This window comes from Anguilla anguilla, chromosome 4 (genome assembly GCF_013347855.1).
Source record: "Anguilla anguilla isolate fAngAng1 chromosome 4, fAngAng1.pri, whole genome shotgun sequence".
Lineage (NCBI taxonomy): Eukaryota > Metazoa > Chordata > Actinopteri > Anguilliformes > Anguillidae > Anguilla > Anguilla anguilla.
This window is the reverse complement of record NC_049204.1, coordinates 48577753-48602047: the sequence shown is the minus strand read 5'-3', so window position 1 is coordinate 48602047 and position 24295 is coordinate 48577753. Positions and strand designations below refer to the sequence as shown.

General features: G+C 50.5%; 1 protein-coding gene across 4 annotated transcripts in view; it reads left to right on the top strand.

The window, feature by feature from the left end:
• LOC118225294 (phosphatidate phosphatase LPIN2-like) overlaps positions 1-24295 on the top strand; it is a 39920-nt gene that overhangs the window by 10491 nt on the left and 5134 nt on the right. For all 4 annotated transcript variants that reach the window (XM_035413473.1, XM_035413472.1, XM_035413471.1 and 1 more), the window contains 15 exons: positions 4748-4948; positions 8386-8481; positions 9330-9592; positions 10266-10373; positions 10727-10853; positions 11103-11457; positions 17510-17609; positions 18691-18878; positions 19315-19408; positions 19567-19636; positions 20996-21088; positions 21236-21309; positions 22173-22302; positions 23323-23471; positions 23681-23767. In XM_035413473.1, the coding sequence (XP_035269364.1) occupies positions 4757-4948; positions 8386-8481; positions 9330-9592; positions 10266-10373; positions 10727-10853; positions 11103-11457; positions 17510-17609; positions 18691-18878; positions 19315-19408; positions 19567-19636; positions 20996-21088; positions 21236-21309; positions 22173-22302; positions 23323-23471; positions 23681-23767 (2126 nt within the window). In that variant the 5' untranslated portion in view covers positions 4748-4756. The remainder of the gene's footprint in view (positions 1-4747; positions 4949-8385; positions 8482-9329; positions 9593-10265; positions 10374-10726; positions 10854-11102; positions 11458-17509; positions 17610-18690; positions 18879-19314; positions 19409-19566; positions 19637-20995; positions 21089-21235; positions 21310-22172; positions 22303-23322; positions 23472-23680; positions 23768-24295) is intronic.

Below are 24295 nucleotides of genomic sequence, written 5' to 3'. Positions count from 1 at the left end.
TTCTCTGGCCTTTAGTGAGTTTATATGCTCACTTTATATTTCACGTAACAGACAGATAGGTTATTCCACTCATAACTTCGTCTGACAAAAAAGGAAAGAAATGAAAAATGTGATTCCTTTTTTGTAAAGTTGGCCCTGGCTTTTCTGTTTTGAATTTTGTTGATGGGAAGGTTAATTATTTATGCTGCTTCCCTGTTTTGTCTGTTGTAATGATCAAAAAACCCTCATATTTACAGACTTCCCTGTCTTCGCTTCCCTGTCATGATATAGCCTAGCAGTGACTGCACACACTCAGAACGTCTTGAGTTTGGTAATAGAGTGAAGTGCTCTGCAAATGGCCCATTACAATGAATGACTGTATTATCTGCACATAATTACGCATTCATCTTAACTCAAGACTAAATGTCCTGTTGCCTTTTCATTATTAAGTAACGAATCCACAGATTTATAAAAAGTAGTATTTAATATGTATCTGATCACTGAGGCTTAATGGTTTGGCAAATTATAGGCTACACATTTTAAAAGGGGGAAAAGTAATTATTTTTCATTCCAGTTTTTACGAACTAAAATCCAAATCAATTGGGCTAACCTTTCCGAGCACTAGGAACCTTTCTTTAATGATGCTTCCAGAGCTGGTGGAGGCTTCCTTTTAGTCGCGCTCATTAAAATGGATCCAGGCATGCCAAATAATTTTAAAAATGTGCTGCTGTGGATTGTCATGGGGGAAAAAATAGCCATGCTTTGCATGTTCCCTGTAAGCTAGCAGTAGGTAAAACACCTACTTTTAACAGTGTCATTATGCAACTGAAGGCAGACATGATGCAGATGTTGACCCAGGGGCTTTGCTGTTTTTTTTGCCCTCTAATTTTGTTTACTATAGGACCAGGGTTTTTGTTCTTCCCTTTTTAGGTAGGCTATAAAGTAAGTGAAGGGAAGATAGGGTTCTAGGTTTGCATTTTGTGTAATGCTGCCTTGTGAACTCGTGCTTTCGTGCTACACTGCTTGTCAGAGGCTCCACCCCTGACCCTTCCCCCTGGGAAATCCTGCATGTCATTTGCATTGGAGTGTCTTTCCAAAACTGACTTGTGAAACTTGTCTGGCTATTTGGGGAACCTTTTTTTGTGTGGAAGCATTGGACCTTATATAGGGAGCATAGACATCCTGAAATAGTGAACGTTACCACAGTAAGTTAATAGTGTTATTAATCTGCTTTCTTTAATGCACTGTGCTACTAAGACAGTGCTGTGAAATTAAAATAGCTTTAAGTGCTCGTGGCAGTTTTGTTGGTGGTACCTGCACAGTTTTCGGGTGTCATTCTGTAAACTCTTGCTCTAAGATGAGGTGATCTTTAAAAACCTTTTGTGGGTTACGATTGCTTTTTGATCTTTATATCCATGCCTAGTTCTGCCCCTTGCAGCTCCTTATTGGAACTGCCGTGCATTAGGAGCATTAGCAGCTATCCGAGCTCCTCTCGCAGCTGCCCGTGTGCCATGCAGGTGTGACCCCAGGGTACGCCCAACTCTCCATTCATCCCGACGAGATGGCCACCTGGCCCTGGCCTGTCACTCCGTCGCCGCGCTGGACTCCGCAGCCCCAGGGTCTGAGACAGTGCGTAATCCGTCCTTAGCTTCTTAGCGCAAACAGGAGGCTTAACGGAGACCTTTTGGATATCCCCGTCGCCCGGGATCAGAAAGCAAAGTCGCTTTTCTCTCGGGAGTAAACAGAGAAAGTACAGAACGGCCTGGGGTCACATGAGAGGTTTTTTGCGTGCGTTATCCCTGTGATTAGGCGAGGCGGTGTTTTCTGCGTCACAGCCACAGGAGAGCCTGTGTTTACCGGTACGGTTTGGTTTGCGTCTTTGTGCTCCCAGACCTCTTAGCCTGAGAGCTGAACACACAGGCCCATGCCTGGCTAAGCGGCACTGGGGCTGAACTGGGCCAATGAGGCATCTACCATTACATGTATTTGCCAGCATCATAGACCGGTCCAGCCAGTGCTATTCTGTTTCCAAATGGCCCCTTTATTTTCCACACTCAGTGGAGACTCATACCATAGTTATTCAGGTTCCAATTACAGCTTGAGTTCAGCGGTTAGCTTGTGTTTTTTTCCCTCCAAAAGAAGTGATGTGCATGAGTGTCTTGTTGCAGATTTCTCCAAAATGCTCTTGTGCCATAGGAGTCCACAATGGGTTTTAGCATATTCATAAAATATATACTGGAAACACTTTTGCTTAAGCAAAGGCAAGGTTTCAGTGTTTTGTTTGTGCTTAATATGGAATGGTTAGGGTTAGGGTCTTTCAATTGTTTCAAGTTTCAGCGCACCCCTGCTCTAAGACAGGCAGTGCAGTTCTGCTAATTATTTTTCCTTAAATGTAGTCACGCGCTCCTTGGAGGTGGAACTGAATCTTATTTGAGACGAGCAGCGAGTCGTTTCCGGAAGCGGTCGTGTGTTTGTGCAGATGAGAGCGCAGGGAAGGACGGGGACGCAGAGGAATGTTCTGCAGTCCGCCGAGGTGACCAGTCAGATGAAAGGTCACCCGAAAGCCGCGTGTCACCTCTCCGTAACTCCAGTCTGTGAAAGGTGGAAAGGACAGATTCATCGAGCCCCTGCGCTGGCCCTCTCGACGTCTCGGACCATATCTGCGAGCGGAGAGATAAGCGCTGTGGCCGGCTGCCAGAGGAGTTCTGCAGCCTCAGGGAGGAAAACATCATGTGATGCGTGACGCTACCCCTCCGCTCCCGCTTGGTCTTCAGTGATAGCAGGCGCAGGCAGCTAATGTACGGGCAGCTAACACACAACCAGCTAACGTACGGGCAGCTAACACACAACCATCTAACGTACGGTCAGCTAATGCACAACCAGCTAACATACAGCCAGCTAATGCACTACCAGCTAATGTATGGCCAGCTAATGCACAACCAGCTAACGTACGGCCAGCTAATGCACAACCAGCTAACTTACGGCCAGCTAATGCACAACCAGCTAACATACAGCCAGCTAATGCGCAACCAGCTAATGTACGGCCAGCTAATGCACAACCAGCTAACATACAGCCAGCTAATGCACAACCAGCTAATGTACGGCCAGCTAATGAGCAGCCAGCTAATGTACGGCCAGCTAATGCACAACCAGCTAACATACAGCCAGCTAATGCACAACCAGCTAACGTACGGCCAGCTAATGCACAACCAGCTAACGTACGGCCAGCTAATGCACAACCAGCTAACATACAGCCAGCCAATGCACAACCAGCTAACGTACGGCCAGCTAATGCACAACCAGCTAACATACAGCCAGCTAATGCGCAACCAGCTAATGTACGGTCAGCTAATGCACAACCAGCTAACATACAGCCAGCTAATGCACAACCAGCTAACGTACGGCCAGCTAACACACAACCAGCTAGAGCACAGTCTGCTGTCAGCCACCTTGAGTGCTCTTTGTGTTTGATTTAGCTTGCCTGTTGCCTTTATTGAGTTCACTGGAATTTTTTTCTGGAAATTGAATTAAGTCTTCGACAAGGTTGTTTTTCCCCCTTCCCCTACAAAAAATTCCAGGCAGTGGCATCAATAAATTATTTTTTGTCGGGCTTTTGAACATTTCAAAGGTTTTACTACTTCAGTGAGAATATTAAATGGACTTGTTGCTGGCTCCACCAGCATAGCACACAGGCCTGTTTATAGGGCTTGTTTTCATGCTCAGTGTTTAAAATTGTGTGAAAAGTGCATATACCTGCTTTAATTAAATATTCAGTTCTAAAGGACTGTTTTTAAGAAGGTGGTAGATGGTGTTGACCCATAAAAATTGACACCCTCATTTTGTGGCTGCGCTTAAGTCTAGAAGCAAGTAGGGCGGCTTGCAATGCGTAAGGGAGCAAAGCATAGCTCCTGCGGTGTCCTCTTTTATACCGCCAGTGCAGCATGCGACACGGCGACCTCGCATCTAAATTAAAAATGAGAACGCCTCCACCGAGTGCGGTACTGAACCCGCAGAAGCATCGCCACGGCGACGGAGACTAGTAGGCGTCAGTCACGTCTGCAGGGCCTGACAGGGCAGCCTGACGTGTGGCCCTGGAGCTGAGCTAGGAGAGATACCTGTGAGAAAGTGGGAGCTCAGAGAAATACCTGTGAGGAAGTGGGAGCTGGGAGAAATACCTGTGAGAAAATAGGAGCTGGAGAAATACCTGTGAGGAAGTAGGAGCTCAGAAATACCTGTGAAAAGTGGGAGCTAGGAGAAATACCTGTGAGAAAGTGGGACAAGCTCTTAGTGTTCAGGGACCAGATCATTTAGTAGGAAGTCAAGTTGATCATTTTTGTGACCTTAAAAAAATTAATGTCAGCTGGTAGTACTACTGCCAAATCAAGCCCTGGGGTCCGACAAGCACCAGTAAGAGATTACCACTATGTTTCTCAAAGAGTTTCTGCAGAATAACTCTATAGATGGTGGTTCTCAGTGAGTTTCTGCACGTTTAACCACTTGAAGCCACCATGCGATACTGTAGAGATTTTGCCCGGTTGGTTGCCCTTCCCACCTCCGATGATTATATTTGACGGCCCTCCTTTTCACGTTTTTTTTGGCTGGACCGCAACAGCGGGGCCAGCCCTACAAACGCGAATGCCTGTGACTGAGTGAGTGATGAAGTTACACCATTGGTCGGCCGAGTTATGAAGTTACACCATTGGTCGGCCGGAGAGATCCAGCCATGTGCTAGGTTTTGACCCGGTCTTGTTTTTTTTTCCTCTGGCAGGTGGACACCATGAACTACGTGGGCCAGCTGGCCGGGCAGGTGCTGGTGACGGTGAAGGAGCTCTACAAGGGCATCAACCAGGCCACGCTGTCGGGCTGCATCGACGTGGTGGTGGTGCGCCAGCGGGACGGCAGCTACCAGTGCTCCCCCTTCCACGTGCGCTTCGGCAAGCTGGGCGTGCTGCGCTCCAAGGAGAAAGTGGTGAGCGCAGGGATGGGGGGAAGGAGGGAAAAGAGGAGAGGAAATGGGAGCAGTGCAGTTTCAGACAGGGTGCTGTGGCTCCCCTGTTACTGAGCCTCGGGAACATGACCTCGCCAGGAACATGACCCAGATTGCTTACTGTGGAAAACTCGGCTCTCGGCTGCCATCTTGGACAGGGATATTATTTCTTGAAAAATAAATAAATAAAACTCTCCCGTGGGCTAAGTGGGTAAAAATATTAAACATATATTTGAAATATATTTCAATTTGTTCTATGTAAATACAGGCTGATTAGAATTTTGCTCAGGGCCTCCCTGTGAGGGAAGGTGTAGTTAGGAATGCTCGTAGGGTCCTTTTCCTTTATAAAGAATGTGAACTACCCTTTCCCACCAGCAACATGGTTTCTATGCCAGGCACTGCGGTAAACCCACACCTAACTTATATCTTGGATCAGCTTGGGTTGAGCAACTACACTGCTTGGGCTAAGTGACTGCACTGCTTGTGCTGAGTGAGGGCACTGCTTGTGCTGAGTGAGGGCACTGCTTGTGCTGAGTGAGGGCACTGCTTGTGCTGAGTGAGGGCACTGCTTGTGCTGAGTGAGGGCACTGCTTGTGCTGAGTGAGGGCACTGCTTGGACTCAGTAAAGGCACTGCTTTGGCTGAGTGTGGGCACTGCTTTGGCTGAGTGAGGGCACTACTTGAGCTCAGTGAAGGCACTGCTTTGGCTGAGTGTGGGCACTGCTTTGGCTGAGTGAGTGCACTGCTTGAGCTCAGTGTGAAGGCACTGCTTGCGGATTTCAGCTTTGGTGGTGTGCTGTTTTTGGTTGCACACATTTCTGCTTCCCCTTTTTGTTTCCGTTAGTTCTGTTCCCCGTTGGCCGTCCCCTGACTCTTCTGAGACGTGTTTGTGTGCGTGCACACATTCTCCATATTTATCACCCTGAGGTTGTGCCGTGCCTTAAGGCGAGTGATCAGGGAAATGAGGGTAGATTGTATTTGTGCTATTATAATGTCGGTGTTGGCGCTGCAGATCTTTATAAAGGCCTTCGAGGGGCTTGGGGGTGGAGCTGTGGGGGGATGGAGCACATCATCCATGAGAACCCTGGGTCTCTATGGCAACAGATATCTCTCTTTATCTTCACATTATAAGGTGGAAAAGCAGCAGGTTGGCTGAGGGAGAATTCGTAGGAGGCCCGCTCTACTCGGGAATCATTTCACACGATATAGAACAAGTTACGGCGGGAGCTTCTTTTGGAGAGGAGCCGTTTGATTCGTCCCCTTTCAGAGTGCACTGGGCTCATTCACTCCTGCTCTGAATACACAGGTCATCTTCTATCTCTGCTGTGGACAGAGCTTCCTATGGTGCTGTTAAAAGAAACCTGAGGTTCGGGCCTGGAAACAGAAAGGCTTGTGTTCGTTAGCAGTCTGTGTCTGTCTGAAGGACACGGCTGCTCTGATGTTCTGAAGCCCACTCCATGATACCAGCGTGTGCAGTATGAGCTCACTTCCAAGAAGCAGCTTGAATGTTTCAATTTGTAGAGAAATTCTTTGGCAAGTCTGTTCTTCTTTCCCACATATTAACATTGCTTTGTTTATCAAAAGGGTATTCAGGTCTAGTTTTATTAGCCGCGACCGCAGCTCTATAGCTCTGTCGGTCGGTCGGTTGGTCGGTTGGTCCACAAAAAGTGTCCCACCCCATAGCGGCCACAGTTTTCGCCCCAGGGGGCTGAAATTTGCCATGGACGTTGGTCATGACCGAAGGTAGAGCTGGCTAACTTTCAGGCCGATTGACCAGGAGGGGGCGTGGCGATGGGCGTGGCCTATCACAAAAATGCGCAAAACTCCCGAATGGATTCACAGATTTGCACAAGATTTTGTGGAAAGGCTGGTCATGAACCAAAGAAGAGGTCATGTGTTTGTTTGATGGTGTGTGCGTGGATGCATGCACACATGGATGCATGCGCGTGTGCGGTCGCAGCTATTGCAGATTCGCGCTTGTTACAGTACTGTAGAGTTAGCCTATATTTTTCATCCAGGGGTCATAAAATTTCAGAAACATTTTTCTCAGTGAATAGCTCAAACGCCTGACTAACATCACTTTAAACATTTCACTATCTTATTTTTTTTATTTTGATGAGTTTATTGGGAGAAGGAGAATGTGCTGATTGATGTGTTCTTAGACTTCCGCATCACATTTTGGAAGTGGTCTGTTTTAATTTTTTCGGCTGAGCGTCTGTCCCTTCCGTGCACCGGTGCCATTGTCAGTGGTGTGCTGAACGGCTGAACGCGATTTATTTGTTTGGTTTAAGTCTTTGGGGTGAGACATCTGTTTTGAAAGGGCCTCCCTGAGCAATTTACTGTGTCCTGGGTCATTTCACTTTCCTGTGGACTTGGTGGTAATAACAGTCTCCAGCGGGCAAATAAAGCAGTCCGAGTGATTCAGAGCTCACAAAGCAAAAAAATGAGAAAAAAAGAAAGTGTTGCGGATGATTTGGGGCACATTTTTGCATGCAAACTGGGACATTTCCTTGAGAGATTAGCCTTGTTAATTGTAGCCCTCCAGGATAGCTGGCTATCTGTACGAGGGAGGATGGAAAGGTCGACCCCAGACAGGCACGCAGCTTTGGTCAAATCTCTTTGCGTGATTCAGTTAACACCGGGATGCTTAACCTGGGAGGTGGAGGACGCTGAAAAATTAGAGGCAGTTCGCTGAAAGTGTAAAAACGGCTCCCCCTGCACCCCTTAAGCTCTGGGTCTAGCACAACCCAACACTAATCTTTTCCCTAAACTGTGGAGTCTCACTCACGTGTAACAGAACTGCCTGTGGTAATAAAGTGGCCCCCTCAATACACTTAAGGGCAGTTTGAGTGCATTTAGGGGGCCACGTGCAACCCTGATGGGAGTTTGAAGCTTTTAGCATTGCTGGAATGCTTCGGAGAGGATTATGTGGTTGAAAGTAAATAATGAAACGTGTGACCCACTCTCATAATGAAAGAGAAACTTACCTCACTATTAATTTTTCAGTGTAACATTGCTGAAAACATAATGCATAATGCTGACCGGTGCCCCCACACTGAGGGTAGGCCCCCAGCTCAGGGCATTCTCTGTGTGACTAGTGCCCCGGCTGTGGTTCCAGATACCTGAATCATCAGACTGGCAAGCTTCTCCTCTGTCTCTTAGCTCTACCGGCTACCCAGTGACAGAGATAGGCTATGAATCACGTTAAATCGTTAGGCTAGGGCCGGAGGCAGGAAGGTGACAAAGAAAGGGCGCAGCGCTTGAAATGTTCTGACAAACAACCGAGGAGAAAAACAAGGGGTTTGCACGGCCATTTGAACTGGGTCATTAAGCACCGAGGCGGGGGGGGGGGGGGGGGCACGACTCTGAATCACACCGGAGTGTTTCATTAAAACCTCCTCTCTCGTTCGTCCTCTCCAGATCGACATCGAGGTCAATGGGGAGCCGGTGGATTTGCACATGAAACTGGGGGACAACGGAGAGGCCTTCTTCGTCCAGGAAACCGCGGAGGAAAATGTGAGCATCCGCCCGGTCTCCTAAATCCGACGTGCTTCGGAACCGCTGTTATTTTCAATGGCCAGTGTCCACACTGGTGCGGATGTGACTCTTACTTTGAAATATTTGTAGAAGAAATTTGCTTTTATTTAAATGTCAGTTTTTCACAGCACAGTCTGTAGGAGAGATGTAAAAAAGCAGTGCTGTACGAGAAATATTTGACAGGTACTGCCTTTTGATATCTCTTGACCGAAAGCTGCATTCAGCTGAAGGTAAGGCTCTGGATGCTAGCCTAGGCCTACAGTCAGGAAGGTCTGATGTGAATCAGTGCGAGCGTTTGTTCAGGCGGGCGTCTTCATTATGCCTGGGGAAATTCCAAATATAGCTACGGACGCAGGCTCTGCACGACCGGGCTAAAACTGCGCAGCACACACACACGTTCTGGTCCCAGGCCACACGGGCTGTGCTCCAAACAGCACAGCTTTCACATAAACATGTACAGGCAGCGGCGGCACTCTATTTATATAAAGAGACGAGCACGCAGTTTAATGTACACACTGCCTGCACAGTGCTGTCAGTATTTTCAGATATATTTAGGTATTAATAGACTTTTGTCGAGCCTGCAGCTGTTGTACGTTTATACATTGTTGTACATTGTTGTACAGTTCTATATGTTCTTAATTTAGCTTCACTTTCTGTCGTGACCTTCAAAGTTTGCTTACGTTAATCGCGACTGCCGAACGCCATCTAGGTCTTAGTTGTGATTGGTTGAGTCTAAGGCATTTCCATATGTTACAGTGCATATCCTGTATATTTTGAGATAAATGCGTGTGGCGTCTCCTGAAGCTATTTGTTTCACGGTTACCCAGGAGATTGTCCCCGCCCACCTGGCCACCTCCCCCATCCCCACGGAGGAGCAGGTGTTCTGGAGCCGGGAGCCGGGCCTGGGGCAGGGCCCGGAGGAGAGCGGCGGCCCCCCTCAGAGCGCCGTGTCGGTGAAGAAGAAGAAGAGGAGGAAGAAGAAGCACAAAGCCGACCCCCGCAGGGAGGAGCAGACCCCCCCGGCGGCCGGCGGCGAGGAGATCTTCGAGATGGACATGAGCTCCGACGACGAGCACGCCCCACACGTCAAGTGAGTGGCTGACCGCCGGAGGACCGGGTCGAGGCCCCAAGTCGACCGCGTTGTCGAACCGCATCGCTGACCCTGTGATCGACCGCATCGCTGACCGTGTGATCGACCGCATCGTTGACCGTGTGATCGACCGCATCCCTGACCGTGTGATCGACCGCATCGCTGACCATGTGATCGACCGCATCCCTGACCGTGTGATTGACCGCATCCCTGACCGTGTGATTGACCGCATCCCTGACCGTGTGATTGACCGCATCCCTGACCGTGTGATTGACCGCATCCCTGACCGTGTGATTGACCGCATCCCTGACTGTGTGATCGACTGCATTGCTGACCGTGTTTTCGACCGCATCGCTGACCGTGTTTTCGACCGCATCGCTGACCGTGTGATCGACCGCATCGCTGACCATGTGATCGACCGCATCGCTGACCGTGTGATCGACCGCATCGCTGACCGTGTGATCGACCGCATCCCTGACTGTGTGATCGACTGCATCGCTGACCGTGTGATCGACCGCATCGCTGACCGTGTGATCGACCGCATCGCTGACCGTGTGATCGAGCGCATCGCTGACCGTGTGATCGAGCGCATTGCTGACCGTGTGATCGAGCGCATCGCTGACCGTGTGTTCGAGCGCATCGCTGACCACGCCTTTCCGTGTTCTTGCTTCAGGGCGTCTTCGTTCACAGCAGTGAAGGAGCCGGAGTACAAGCAGCACCCCGTCCTCCACTCCCTGGACAGCTACCCTTTCTCTGACGGAGACTGGTCCCCCACAGACAGGTGTGCTTCTGTTATTACTGTCACACTCACACAGTGTGACACTGTGCAGTGCTGACTCAGACAAGTCTGTTTTCTTATTACCATCATACTCACACAGTGACACTGTGCAGTGCTGGCAGGAGAGGGACTGTGTTTATGGGACCTAGTTTGCAAGCACTGACAGAGTTTACAACATGTTGTAAAAAATCTTTATGACTAAGCAAAACACAGAACCGCTATGGCTGTATCTACCTAAGCAGTGTTGCAGTCAGTCTTATCTATTCTGTGTGCGTTTGTGTGTGTGTGCGCACGTGTGTGTGTGTGTGTGTGTGTGCGCGCATGTGTGCGTGTGTGCGTGTGTATTCCCCCTCTAGCCGGGTCCTGTTAGAGTCCTCCTCTCCAAAGAGTGACTCTGAGCTGCTGGTGAAGCCCTCAGAGACCCTGCTCCGGAATGAGTCCCACATGCAGTGGACCTGGGGCGAGTTCCCAGAATCCACCAGGGTGAGGCCTTCTGTCCATATCGTCTTATTTTGTTTAAAATTTTGTTTATCGTCTTATTATTTTTAAAGAAATCTGAATTTATTGTGTGGGGAGAACTAACTGTAGATGGCTTAAACTGTTAAAGAAAATGTACTCTCCTTCTGTGTGAGTTATTTCTAAGATGAGATTTGATATCAGCATTGGCACTTCCTTTATTGTTTGTAGAAAAAAAATTTAAAAACACAGCTGAAAACCCGCCACTCTTTTCAGGTGGCTAAGAAGGAGAAGCCGGAGCTGCTGAAGATGGTGACCATCACCCCGACGGAGAGCACGCACTTCCGCGTCATCCTCAGCTCCGAGGCCATGGAGACGGACGGACTGCAGGGCGTGGTGGACCCCGTCTGTGCCATCGTCAAGCCCGAGCCCCGCACTCCCCTCTCCCCCGGGCTGCCGTCCGCCATGGCCACCTCCACCCCCACCGACCCCGCCCCCGACCCTGCCCCCGACCCTGCCCCCGACCCCGCCCCTGACCCCGCCACCGTCATCCACATCCCTGGGGAAATGGGCGACGCCTGTGCTGAGACGAAGCCCTGCTCCAAGACCGACTCCCCGTCCAAGAAGAAAGGTGAGCAAACGGCGCTCTCATTCAGACCCAGTCTCTCAGAGCGAGCGGCACTCTCATTCAGACCCAGTCTCTCAGAGCGAGCGGCGCTCTCATTCAGACCCAGTCTCTCAGAGCGGCACTCTCATTCAGACCCAGTCTCTCAGAGCGAGCGGCGCTCTCATTCAGACCCAGTCTCTCAGAGCGAGCGGCGCTCTCATTCAGACCCAGTCTCTCAGAGCGAGCGGCGCTCTCATTCAGACCCAGTCTCTCAGAGCGAGCGGCGCTCTCATTCAGACCCAGTCTCTCAGAGCGAGCGGCGCTCTCATTCAGACCCAGTCTCTCAGAGCGAGCGGCGCTCTCATTCAGACCCAGTCTCTCAGAGCGAGCGGCACTCTCATTCAGACCCAGTCTCTCAGAGCGAGCGGCACTCCCATTCAGACCCAGTCTCTCAGAGCGAGCGGCGCTCTCATTCAGACCCAGTCTCTCAGAGCGGCACTCTCATTCAGACCCAGTCTCTCAGAGCGAGCGGCGCTCTCATTCAGACCCAGTCTCTCAGAGCGAGCGGCGCTCTCATTCAGACCCCGTCTCTCAGAGCGAGCGGCTCTCTCATTCAGACCCAGTCTCTCAGAGCGAGCGGCGCTCTCATTCAGACCCAGTCTCTCAGAGCGAGCGGCGCTCTCATTCAGACCCAGTCTCTCAGAGCGGCGCTCTCATTCAGACCCAGTCTCTCAGAGCGAGCGGCGCTCTCATTCAGACCCAGTCTCTCAGAGCGGCGCTCTCATTCAGACCCAGTCTCTCAGAGCGGCGCGCTCATTCAGACCCAGTCTCTCAGAGCGAGCGGCACTCTCATTCAGACCCAGTCTCTCAGAGCGGCACTCTCATTCAGACCCAGTCTCTCAGAGCGAGCGGCGCTCTCATTCAGACCCAGTCTCTCAGAGCGAGCGGCGCTCTCATTCAGACCCAGTCTCTCTGAGCGAGCGGCGCTCTCATTCAGACCCAGTCTCTCAGAGCGAGCGGCGCTCTCATTCAGACCCAGTCTCTCAGAGCGAGCGGCGCTCTCATTCAGACCCAGTCTCTCAGAGCGAGCGGCGCTCTCATTCAGACCCAGTCTCTCAGAGCGAGCGGCACTCTCATTCAGACCCAGTCTCTCAGAGCGAGCGGCACTCTCATTCAGACCCAGTCTCTCAGAGCGAGCGGCGCTCTCATTCAGACCCAGTCTCTCAGAGCGGCGCTCTCATTCAGACCCAGTCTCTCAGAGCGGCGCTCTCATTCAGACCCAGTCTCTCAGAGCGAGCGGCGCTCTCATTCAGACCCAGTCTCTCAGAGCGAGCGGCACTCACATTCAGACCCAGTCTCTCAGAGCGGCGCTCTCATTCAGATCCAGTCTCTCAGAGCGGCGCTCTCATTCAGACCCAGTCTCTCAGAGCGGCGCTCTCATTCAGACCCAGTCTCTCAGAGCGAGCGGCGCTTTCATTCAGACCCAGTCTCTCAGAGCGAGCGGCACTCCATTCAGACCCAGTCTCTCAGAGCGGCGCTCTCATTCAGACCCAGTCTCTCAGAGCGAGCGGCACTCCCATTCAGACCCAGTCTCTCAGAGCGGCGCTCTCATTCAGATCCAGTCTCTCAGAGCGGCGCTCTCATTCAGATCCAGTCTCTCAGAGCGGCGCTCTCATTCAGACCCAGTCTCTCAGAGCGAGCGGCGCTCTCATTCAGACCCAGTCTCTCAGAGCGGCGCTCTCATTCAGATCCAGTCTCTCAGAGCGAGCGGCGCTCTCATTCAGACCCAGTCTCTCAGAGCGAGCGGCACTCTCATTCAGACCCAGTCTCTCAGAGCGAGCGGCGCTCTCATTCAGACCCAGTCTCTCAGAGCGGCGCTCTCATTCAGACCCAGTCTCTCAGAGCGAGCGGCGCTCTCATTCAGACCCAGTCTCTCAGAGCGAGCGGCGCTCTCATTCAGACCCAGTCTCTCAGAGCGGCGCTCTCATTCAGACCCAGTCTCTCAGAGCGAGCGGCGCTCTCATTCAGACCCAGTCTCTCAGAGAGAGCGGCACTCTCATTCAGACCCAGTCTCTCAGAGCGGCGCTCTCATTCAGACCCGGTCTCTCAGAGCGGCGCTCTCATTCAGACCCAGTCTCTCAGAGCGAGCGGCGCTCTCATTCAGACCCAGTCTCTCAGAGCGGCGCTCTCATTCAGACCCAGTCTCTCAGAGCGGCGCTCTCATTCAGACCCAGTCTCTCAGAGCGAGCGGCGCTCTCATTCAGACCCAGTCTCTGAGCGGCGCTCTCATTCAGACCCAGTCTCTCTGAGCGGCACTCTCATTCAGACCCAGTCTCTCAGAGCGGCGCTCTCATTCAGACCCAGTCTCTCAGAGCGAGCGGCGCTCTCATAGCGAGCGGCGCTCTCATTCAGACCCAGTCTCTCAGAGCGGCGCTCTCATTCAGACCCAGTCTCTCAGAGCGGCGCTCTCATTCAGACCCAGTCTCTCAGAGCGGCGCTCTCATTCAGACCCAGTCTCTCAGAGCGGCGCTCTCATTCAGACCCAGTCTCTCAGAGCGGCGCTCTCATTCAGACCCAGTCTCTCAGAGCGAGCGGCGCTCTCATAGCGAGCGGCGCTCTCATTCAGACCCAGTCTCTCAGAGCGGCGCTCTCATTCAGACCCAGTCTCTCAGAGCGGCGCTCTCATTCAGACCCAGTCTCTCAGAGCGAGCGGCGCTCTCATTCAGACCCAGTCTCTCAGAGCGGCGCTCTCATTCAGACCCAGTCTCTCAGAGCGGCGCGCTCATTCAGACCCAGTCTCTCAGAGCGAGCGGCACTCTCATTCAGACCCAGTCTCTCAGAGCGGCACTCTCATTCAGACCCAGTCTCTCAGAGCGGCGCTCTCATTCAGACCCAGTCTCTCAGAGCGAGCGGCACTCTCATTCAGACCCAGTCTCTCAGAGCGAGCGGCGCTCTCGTTCAGACCCAGTCTCTCAGAGCGGCACTCTCATTCAGACCCAGTCTCTCAGAGCGAGCGGCGCTCTCATTCAGACCCAGTCTCTCAGAGCGAGCGGCGCTCTCATTCAGACCCAGTCTCTCAGAGCGAGCGGCGCTCTCATTCAGACCCAGTCTCTCAGAGCGAGCGGCGCTCTCATTCAGACCCAGTCTCTCAGAGCGAGCGGCGCTCTCATTCAGACCCAGTCTCTCAGAGCGAGCGGCGCTCTCATTCAGACCCAGTCTCTCAGAGCGAGCGGCACTCTCATTCAGACCCAGTCTCTCAGAGCGAGCGGCACTCCCATTCAGACCCAGTCTCTCAGAGCGAGCGGCGCTCTCATTCAGACCCAGTCTCTCAGAGCGGCGCTCTCATTCAGACCCAGTCTCTCAGAGCGAGCGGCGCTCTCATTCAGACCCAGTCTCTCAGAGCGGCGCTCTCATTCAGACCCAGTCTCTCAGAGCGGCGCGCTCATTCAGACCCAGTCTCTCAGAGCGAGCGGCACTCTCATTCAGACCCAGTCTCTCAAAGCGAGCGGCGCTCTCATTCAGACCCAGTCTCTCAGAGCGAGCGGCGCTCTCATTCAGACCCAGTCTCTCAGAGCGAGCGGCGCTCTCATTCAGACCCAGTCTCTCAGAGCGAGCGGCGCTCTCATTCAGACCCAGTCTCTCAGAGCGAGCGGCGCTCTCATTCAGACCCAGTCTCTCAGAGCGAGCGGCGCTCTCATTCAGACCCAGTCTCTCAGAGCGAGCGGCGCTCTCATTCAGACCCAGTCTCTCAGAGCGAGCGGCACTCTCATTCAGACCCAGTCTCTCAGAGCGAGCGGCACTCCCATTCAGACCCAGTCTCTCAGAGCGAGCGGCGCTCTCATTCAGACCCAGTCTCTCAGAGCGGCGCTCTCATTCAGACCCAGTCTCTCAGAGCGGCGCTCTCATTCAGACCCAGTCTCTCAGAGCGAGCGGCGCTCTCATTCAGACCCAGTCTCTCAGAGCGAGCGGCACTCCCATTCAGACCCAGTCTCTCAGAGCGGCGCTCTCATTCAGATCCAGTCTCTCAGAGCGGCGCTCTCATTCAGACCCAGTCTCTCAGAGCGGCGCTCTCATTCAGACCCAGTCTCTCAGAGCGAGCGGCGCTTTCATTCAGACCCAGTCTCTCAGAGCGAGCGGCACTCCCATTCAGACCCAGTCTCTCAGAGCGGCGCTCTCATTCAGACCCAGTCTCTCAGAGCGAGCGGCACTCCCATTCAGACCCAGTCTCTCAGAGCGGCGCTCTCATTCAGATCCAGTCTCTCAGAGCGGCGCTCTCATTCAGATCCAGTCTCTCAGAGCGGCGCTCTCATTCAGACCCAGTCTCTCAGAGCGAGCGGCGCTCTCATTCAGACCCAGTCTCTCAGAGCGGCGCTCTCATTCAGATCCAGTCTCTCAGAGCGAGCGGCGCTCTCATTCAGACCCAGTCTCTCAGAGCGAGCGGCACTCTCATTCAGACCCAGTCTCTCAGAGCGAGCGGCGCTCTCATTCAGACCCAGTCTCTCAGAGCGGCGCTCTCATTCAGACCCAGTCTCTCAGAGCGAGCGGCGCTCTCATTCAGACCCAGTCTCTCAGAGCGAGCGGCGCTCTCATTCAGACCCAGTCTCTCAGAGCGGCGCTCTCATTCAGACCCAGTCTCTCAGAGCGAGCGGCGCTCTCATTCAGACCCAGTCTCTCAGAGAGAGCGGCACTCTCATTCAGACCCAGTCTCTCAGAGCGGCGCTCTCATTCAGACCCGGTCTCTCAGAGCGGCGCTCTCATTCAGACCCAGTCTCTCAGAGCGAGCGGCGCTCTCATTCAGACCCAGTCTCTCAGAGCGGCGCTCTCATTCAGACCCAGTCTCTCAGAGCGGCGCTCTCATTCAGACCCAGTCTCTCAGAGCGAGCGGCGCTCTCATTCAGACCCAGTCTCTGAGCGGCGCTCTCATTCAGACCCAGTCTCTCTGAGCGGCACTCTCATTCAGACCCAGTCTCTCAGAGCGGCGCTCTCATTCAGACCCAGTCTCTCAGAGCGAGCGGCGCTCTCATAGCGAGCGGCGCTCTCATTCAGACCCAGTCTCTCAGAGCGGCGCTCTCATTCAGACCCAGTCTCTCAGAGCGGCGCTCTCATTCAGACCCAGTCTCTCAGAGCGGCGCTCTCATTCAGACCCAGTCTCTCAGAGCGGCGCTCTCATTCAGACCCAGTCTCTCAGAGCGGCGCTCTCATTCAGACCCAGTCTCTCAGAGCGAGCGGCGCTCTCATAGCGAGCGGCGCTCTCATTCAGACCCAGTCTCTCAGAGCGGCGCTCTCATTCAGACCCAGTCTCTCAGAGCGAGCGGCACTCTCATTCAGACCCAGTCTTTCAGAGCGAGCGGCGCTCTCATTCAGACCCAGTCTCTCAGAGTGAGCGGCGCTCTCATTCAGACCCAGTCTCTCAGAGCGGCGCGCTCATTCAGACCCAGTCTCTCAGAGCGAGCGGTGCTCTCATTCAGACCCAGTCTCTCAGACTGCGGTGAGGCACCCGCCCGGCTTGCATTGTTTTCGCATTTCTGTCATCCAAGATAAGAACAAATGAGGTCGAAGCCCAGCTGCAGCCCTGCAAATAATGGCCGTGATAACGGCGTGTGGTTTAGACGGCGGCTGGCTGTCCTTATCAGATTCTGGCTGCCAGCAGCGTGTTGAATACACATGTGCTCGGAGGGGCAGTCCAGGTCTGTATTTGAAAGTGCAGGCATCTGTTCTCCTTCTTTAAGCATGTGGGCATAAGGGATGGATGAAGTATCTCCACCGTGGGGAAAGTGGCCTTCATGTGATCTCAAGCGCTCATAGAGTGGGAGCCGGCTGCTGGAGGATGTTGACAGGAAGGAAGTGGCATGACGGCTGGGGGAATTCTCGCTCACTTCTGAGAACATTTTTGGTACATTTCTTCCTGTCAGCGTTTCCTTTGTCTCCTTTGAGTTGTTTTCTGGCTGTTCTTTATACGGGCCAGCGGGCCGAGCAAAAACAAAAGGCAGACGAAACGGATGAACGCAAGCAGCCCTGTGTATTGTCGGCGTTTCAGATAAAGGTCTGTAACCACGCCCGCCCTTGTCTGTCTTAGGTGTTCAGAAGAGGAGTCAGCACCAGGGCCCTGAGGATATCTACCTTGACGATCTGAATGAACTTGAACCTGAAGTGGTTGCACGCTACTTTCCTAAGAGGTACCCATCATGCCACGCACCCCAGAAATCCACCCCACACAATAAAGGAAACCCCACCACTGTCACTGCAGACACAATATTTTACTAAACAGCCCTTTTGTGATGTTGGTTATATTTTCTCATAACCATTGTTCATGCCACATGTGGACTTTGCCTTTGGGGAGGTGCAGTATAGCAGAAATGACACAAGTATACCCCATTTGGTCTGTAGCTCAGTGCAGGGTCTATGCACCATGCTCACCGTTAGCTTGGCTAACCTTAGCTCAGTGCAGATTCAATGCACAGTGCAGACCATTAGCACAGCTGATCTTAGCTCAATGCAGATTCCATGCACAGTGCAGACCGTTAGCACTGCTGATCTTAGCTCAATGCAGATTCCATGCACAGTGCAGACCATTTGCATGGCTTACCTTAGCTCAGTGCAGATTCCATGCACAGTGCAGACCGTTAGCATGGCTAACCTTAGCTCAGTGTAGATTCCATGCACAGTACAGAACGTTAGCATGGCTAACCTTAGCTCAGTGCAGATTCCATGCACAGTGCAGACCGTTAGCACAGCTGATCTTAGCTCAATGCAGATTCCATGCACAGTGCAGACCGTTAGCATGGCTAACCTTAGATCAATACAGATTCCATGCAGTGCAGACCGTTAGCACTGCTGATCTTAGCTCAATGCAGATTCCATGCACAGTGCAGACCGTTAGCATGGCTAACCTTAGATCAATACAGATTCCATGCACAGCGCAGACCGTTAGCACTGCTGATCTTACCACAATACAGATTCCATGCACAGTGCAGACAGTTAGCATGACTAAACTTAGCTCAATACAGATTCTGTGCACAGTGCAGACTGTTAGCATGGCTAACCTTAGTTCAATATAGATTCCAAGCACAGTGCAGACCATTAGCATGGCTAGCCTTAGCTCAAAACAGATTCCATGCCCACTGCTGACCGCTAGCATGGTTAATCAGTGCACAATGCAGAATCCACACACAGTGCAGATGGTTAGCAGGGCTAACCTTAGCTCAATGCAGATTCCATGCACAGTGCAGACCGTTTGCATGGTCGTGTGTGTTGCAGTGAGACTGACCACGTTCCCAAACACTGGATGGAGACGGACCTGCGCTCCGGGTCCCAGTCCCCGCAGTCTGTGGGCAGCGCGGCGGCCGACAGCGGGACAGAGTGCCTGTCGGACTCCGCCAGCGACCTGCCCGACGTCACCCTGTCGCTCTGCGGCGGCCTGAGCGAGAACTCGGACATCGCCAAAGGTGAGAGACAGGGCCCTGGCATGCCTGTCCCAGAACTGGCTCTGTGGGAAGCTGTGCACTCATTTTACAGTTTGAAGTAGACCTCTTACAGTTTGCAGAGAACAGAAGCTGCACTCTCCTCCAGTGAAAGTGATTTGTTGTGCTGAGGTTGGCCTAGGTTCTAAGGTTCTAAGGTTCTAAGCCTGGGATCTGGCTCTGGGGTGTCCCAGTTAAAGGGTCTGTTTTTGCTGCGGCATGGCCCTGCTGAAGAGCACAGGCAGGGATCTTCTTACATGGGTATAGGTTCTGTAATGGCAGGGCCTCTAGGACACCATTCAGAATATGCTTTTGCTGTCTGTCAGAGAGAAAAGCTAGAGTAAATAGGACTTCTTTCTTAGTGGAGATTCCATTAATGATTGTAATTTAACAAGGTTTTTTTTTTTTTTTTATTTCACAGAAAAATTCATGCAGCATATCATCACATATAATGAATTTGCTGAAAATCCAGCCATTATCGACAATCCCAATTTGGTTGTAAAGATTGCAAATAGGTAAGTCATCATTTACATATTCAATTTCATTTATTTACTGTAACATAGTACACAAAACGGTGTATTTTCACATTTCACTATTTATTCAGTTCTAGCTGTGTTTTCGTGTTGATGTATTATTCAGTGGGTGCTTCCCTCAGTTCATGCCTCTTTTGCAGGTATTACAACTGGACATTGGCAGCACCATTAATACTGAGCTTGCAGGCATTTCAGAAGAACCTGCCCAAGGTAGGTCTCACCTCTGTATGTGTGCAGGGCTCCTGACTAACTTTTTACATTGGTTGCACTGGTGCGCCTATCTTTTTCATTTAGGCGCATCAGCACATATTTCAGGTGCACCCAAAATCTTTCACTACGCCTTTTGGCGCCGCAATAATACATTTTAAGCGTTACCTTTTTTGTCAGTTCCCATACACATTGATAATTTCTTAACACATTGTGTAAATGATTGTAAACAGGAATAAAGGTGCAGATAAATGTTTTTTCTTTATTTAAATCACAGCACAAACTAGAAATCTCAATAACCTCGATTGTTTAAAAAATAAACTTAAAAAGTGCTGATGTTTAAAGTTTTTGACAAACTCAAATAAATAAATCAAACTCAAATAACTCAAACAAAAGTGTGCGAGTGTGGAGGAGTACAGGGCGCGGTTTCACACATACATGCCTTATTTTTTTTTTTCTCCACCTGCTTTCACCGAAGAAGAATATCAGGGTTAGAGCCAATCAGAGGCAGAGTAGGGGCGGGTCTTCGCAGAATGCGGGTGGGGAAGAAAAAATAACGCTACACACATACACACACTGTACTACCACGGAGTATTAGGGCCACATTGAGGGGGAAAAAAAAATTCTGAGATTTCGATAATAAGGTCGTAACATGAGAATAAATTTATAATATTATGAGAATAAAGTCGCAATTTAATGAGAATAAAGTCATAATATTTAAAGAAAAAAAGTTGTAATATTACAAGAATAAAGTCGTAATTTAACGAGAACAAAACAACATAATTTTTAGGAAAATATATTACCAGCAACCAACAAAATGGGCGAGAGGACAGTCTAATGGCAGCCTGAGCCTGTAATTTCCTCCAAGTCTGGTTCTTTCTTCAGAGTAGACAGTTTCTTGCACAATCTTTTCAAGGTCCTGATACTTCTGATAGTGTGGCGCTGATGTGCCAAAAGATCAAGTATTTCGTTATTTGTGAAACCTATACTAAAGTATAACTTCACAAAATGCTCCACCTTCCTCATTTTAACGCAGGCGGCAGCCTAAAATACGACTTTTTTCTCGTAAAAAATTACGACATTATTCTCGTAATATTACGACCGTATTCTCGAAATCTCCGACTTTTTTTTCCCTCAATGTGACCCTCGTCGTAACACACGGAGACAGACCTGCTAAATGTCAGGCGCACCGGTGCGACCAATGAAAATGTTTAGTTGCTCTTGACAGATTTTTGGTCGCGTGTGCGAGCAAAATGGTCGCACTCTGGAGCCTTGGTGCGTGTGCAGCAGTCTTTCCTTCTCGACTGCTGTACGCACTCATGTACGCACGCATTTATTCCCCCCTCCTGCGATCCTCCTCAGACCACGGAGGAGGCCTGGGTGAAGGAGAAAATGCCAAAGAAGTCGGGCCGCTGGTGGTTCTGGCGAAAGAGAGCCGACAGCACGGTCAAACAGGTATGTGGTGCAACGGGTTTTAAAATGTTTAAACCTGACATTCATTCTCTGTTTGGGAATCATGATGTGTATGGTAAACTTGGTTATGTTATACATTTGTGCCAAGTCTCTCTCTCACTGTCTCTCTCTCATGTTTTCTGTGTCCAGTCTGAGACCAAGCTGGAGGCACAAGTGTCACACATTGGAGGCCCCTCCCTCGCCCAGGAGAACCCCGCCCATCAGTGAGTCACTGCCCTGTCTGGGCCCCTCCCTCTGTTGGTCATACTGAGCGAGGGGCCCTTCACGTCCGATGCACATCTCTACTCCTTTCTCTAAAGGAGCCGTTGCTCAATCTGTGAGGTCACTGGTCTCCATGGTCACAGTAGTTCAACCAGCATAGTTTTTTTCAGAGATGGGCAGAACACACTGATATTGGATTGCATGGGAATTAGAAAAAACCCACCTTTCAGCCTTATCAAGGGTCTTATGCAGGCATTTTTTGATTTGTAATTTCATGTAGAACAGAGGTAAAAAAAATGTATATATATATATATATATATATATATATATATATATATATATATATATATATATATATTTTTTTTTTTATTAACTGAATGATTATTTATGTTTGTTTAAAATCTTGATTAGGATTTAATTACATTCCCTGACACTGACCAGATTATTGATAATGCATGAGGAAACATCAGTGAAAATTTTGATTCAGCTAAAAAAAGGTTTCAATATGAATGAAGTATTAAAACCTATTTTGATTTACTTGAAAATTTTTTTGGTTTAATATGGCCCCTACCTACCTTGTAGTAATGCTGCCCCCTGCTGACCATATGTGAGACCACTACTGTGTGCATTGTTCAGGTAGAGCTCAGTCACAGCATGAAAGCAAATATTTGTATTGCTATTCATAGATCCTAATAGCTTTATTTCATCAGTTTGCTTAGGGTTATGACAGTTTCCCGTATACCTTCCTCTTCAGTATTTGTGAACCTTTGGACCTTTTGGTGAACATGCTGCAGTTGCCAGGGCTTTATTAAATGTGTAAATTTAGCAGGACGCTTGACTTGAGGATTTTCATGTCCCTGCACAGGCAAAAGGGCGAGGACTCATCCAGTGATGAGGAGTCAAAGGAGCTCAGTGCTGCTGCTCTGGCTGAGGGCCTGAGTCAGACCAGCATTCATTCCTACAAGAAGTCCCTGCGCCTCTCCTCTGACCAGATCGTAAGTCTGTCTTTATGCACACACACACACACACACACACACACACTCAGTACACATACAGACACACACACGCACACACACTCTACATGTAAACATGCACACACAGACACACACTACACGTACAGATATGTACACACACATTCACACACTCACACACACATGCTCACTACATGTACAGACACATACTCACACACTCACGTACACACGCGTACATATACTTCACGTACACACATGCACATACACAAAAACATGCAGTACATGTACACACACACACATGCTCACTATATGTAGACACACACTTTAGTCTTGTGCTGTGCAGGTGTTTCAGAGAAACAGACAGAGCTCATAACTCTATTATCGCAGGGCCAGAGAGTATCTTAACGTGGATGTCCGTTTGAAAGAGGTGCTGAGGTGTAAGTGTATTTTTGCTGGGAGGGAAGTCTGTTTCTGCATCCTGTGTGTGGACATGTCTCCCAAGCACACTAAAGTGACTCACTGTTGTGGGCCTGTATAGGCCCGGGGCTGCTGGGTCACAGTGTGATGTGTGTGGGCCAGATGAGGAGTGAGCAGCCATGTTGTAAGATCTGACCGTAATGAAGCTCAGCTTACACATGCACGTCACGGGGTCTGTGGAAACGTACTGAAACGCAGACACAGGAGAGATGCATGGTTAGTCACAAAGAACACTTTACATCTGGAGGAGGTTCTAATGGTGCCATCAGTTTGTGGTTTTCAATGTGAAGCCCAACTTAGGCCTACAGAGTAGAGACTTGGGAGACCACATCCTGCTGCCTGGAACACCTTGACGCTCTGCTGCTGACAGCCGCTCAGCCTCTCTGTTTGTCTGTCTGTCTAACTTTCTCTGTCTGTCTGTCTCTGTCTGTCTGTCTGTCCCTGTCTGACTTTCTGTCTCTAATTGTCTCTGTCAGACTCTCTGTCTGTCTCTGTCTGTCTTTGTCTGACTGTCTCTGTCTAACTGTCTTTGTCTGTCTGACTGACTGTCTGTCTGTCTGCACGCAGGCCAGCCTGAAGCTGAAGGAGGGGCCGAACGACGTCACGTTCAGCATCACCACGCAGTACCAGGGCACCTGCCGCTGCGAGGGCACCATCTACCTGTGGAACTGGGACGACAAAGTCATCATCTCCGACATCGATGGCACCATCACCAAGTATGGAGCTCCTGCTACTGTGCTGCATGATGTGTCTGACCGTTGTATTAGCCAACAGATACACCAGTGCACTTGTGCAGTGTTTCACAGGGTTTCCCCTACTGCTGTGCACTGATGCTTCTCTGTGATCATGTATAGCATTGAGTGACAAGAAGATTTTGTGATCCATGACCAGCCTTGTAATGTGTCTGTAACGCTTGTTACCTCAGGTCTGATGTGTTCGGACAGATCCTTCCTCAGCTTGGTAAGGACTGGACCCACCAAGGCATTGCAAAGCTCTACCACTCAGTGCATGAGTAAGTATTTCATTCTCTCTCGCTCTCTCTCTCTCTCTTGCGTGCACCCACACACACACACACACACACACACACAACGCACGCATTATAGGTGGGTCAACCCGCGGGAGGTACTGTTAAAACCAGCAGGGTTCCATCGAGGTGCAGGCATCTGTGCTGATGAGATAGGCAGTTGTTTATTCACATGGCGGTTTGTGGGCAGGAAGCAGACAGCATGGCAGTGATAGAGGAGACAGGGGAGACAGGCCACACTCCATGGCCGTTACCCTGGGTGTATGACGTTCTCATTGGTTCATCTCTGATACAGTGTACACGCAGTTAGCGCGGTTTGTCTGGAGCTAATTCCAGTTCTTACGTTCCTAAATAGAAAATGGTTTTCTTCACTGGGGAAAAAAAATCTAGTTTAAATGTTTCTTTACAACTTATTTGCACATGAATTTATTCACCCATTAATAGAGTGGGGAAAGTGGTGTGATGTCACTTTGAGGATTAAGCTTTTTCTCATGGCGGTTTAATTATTTTTGGCAT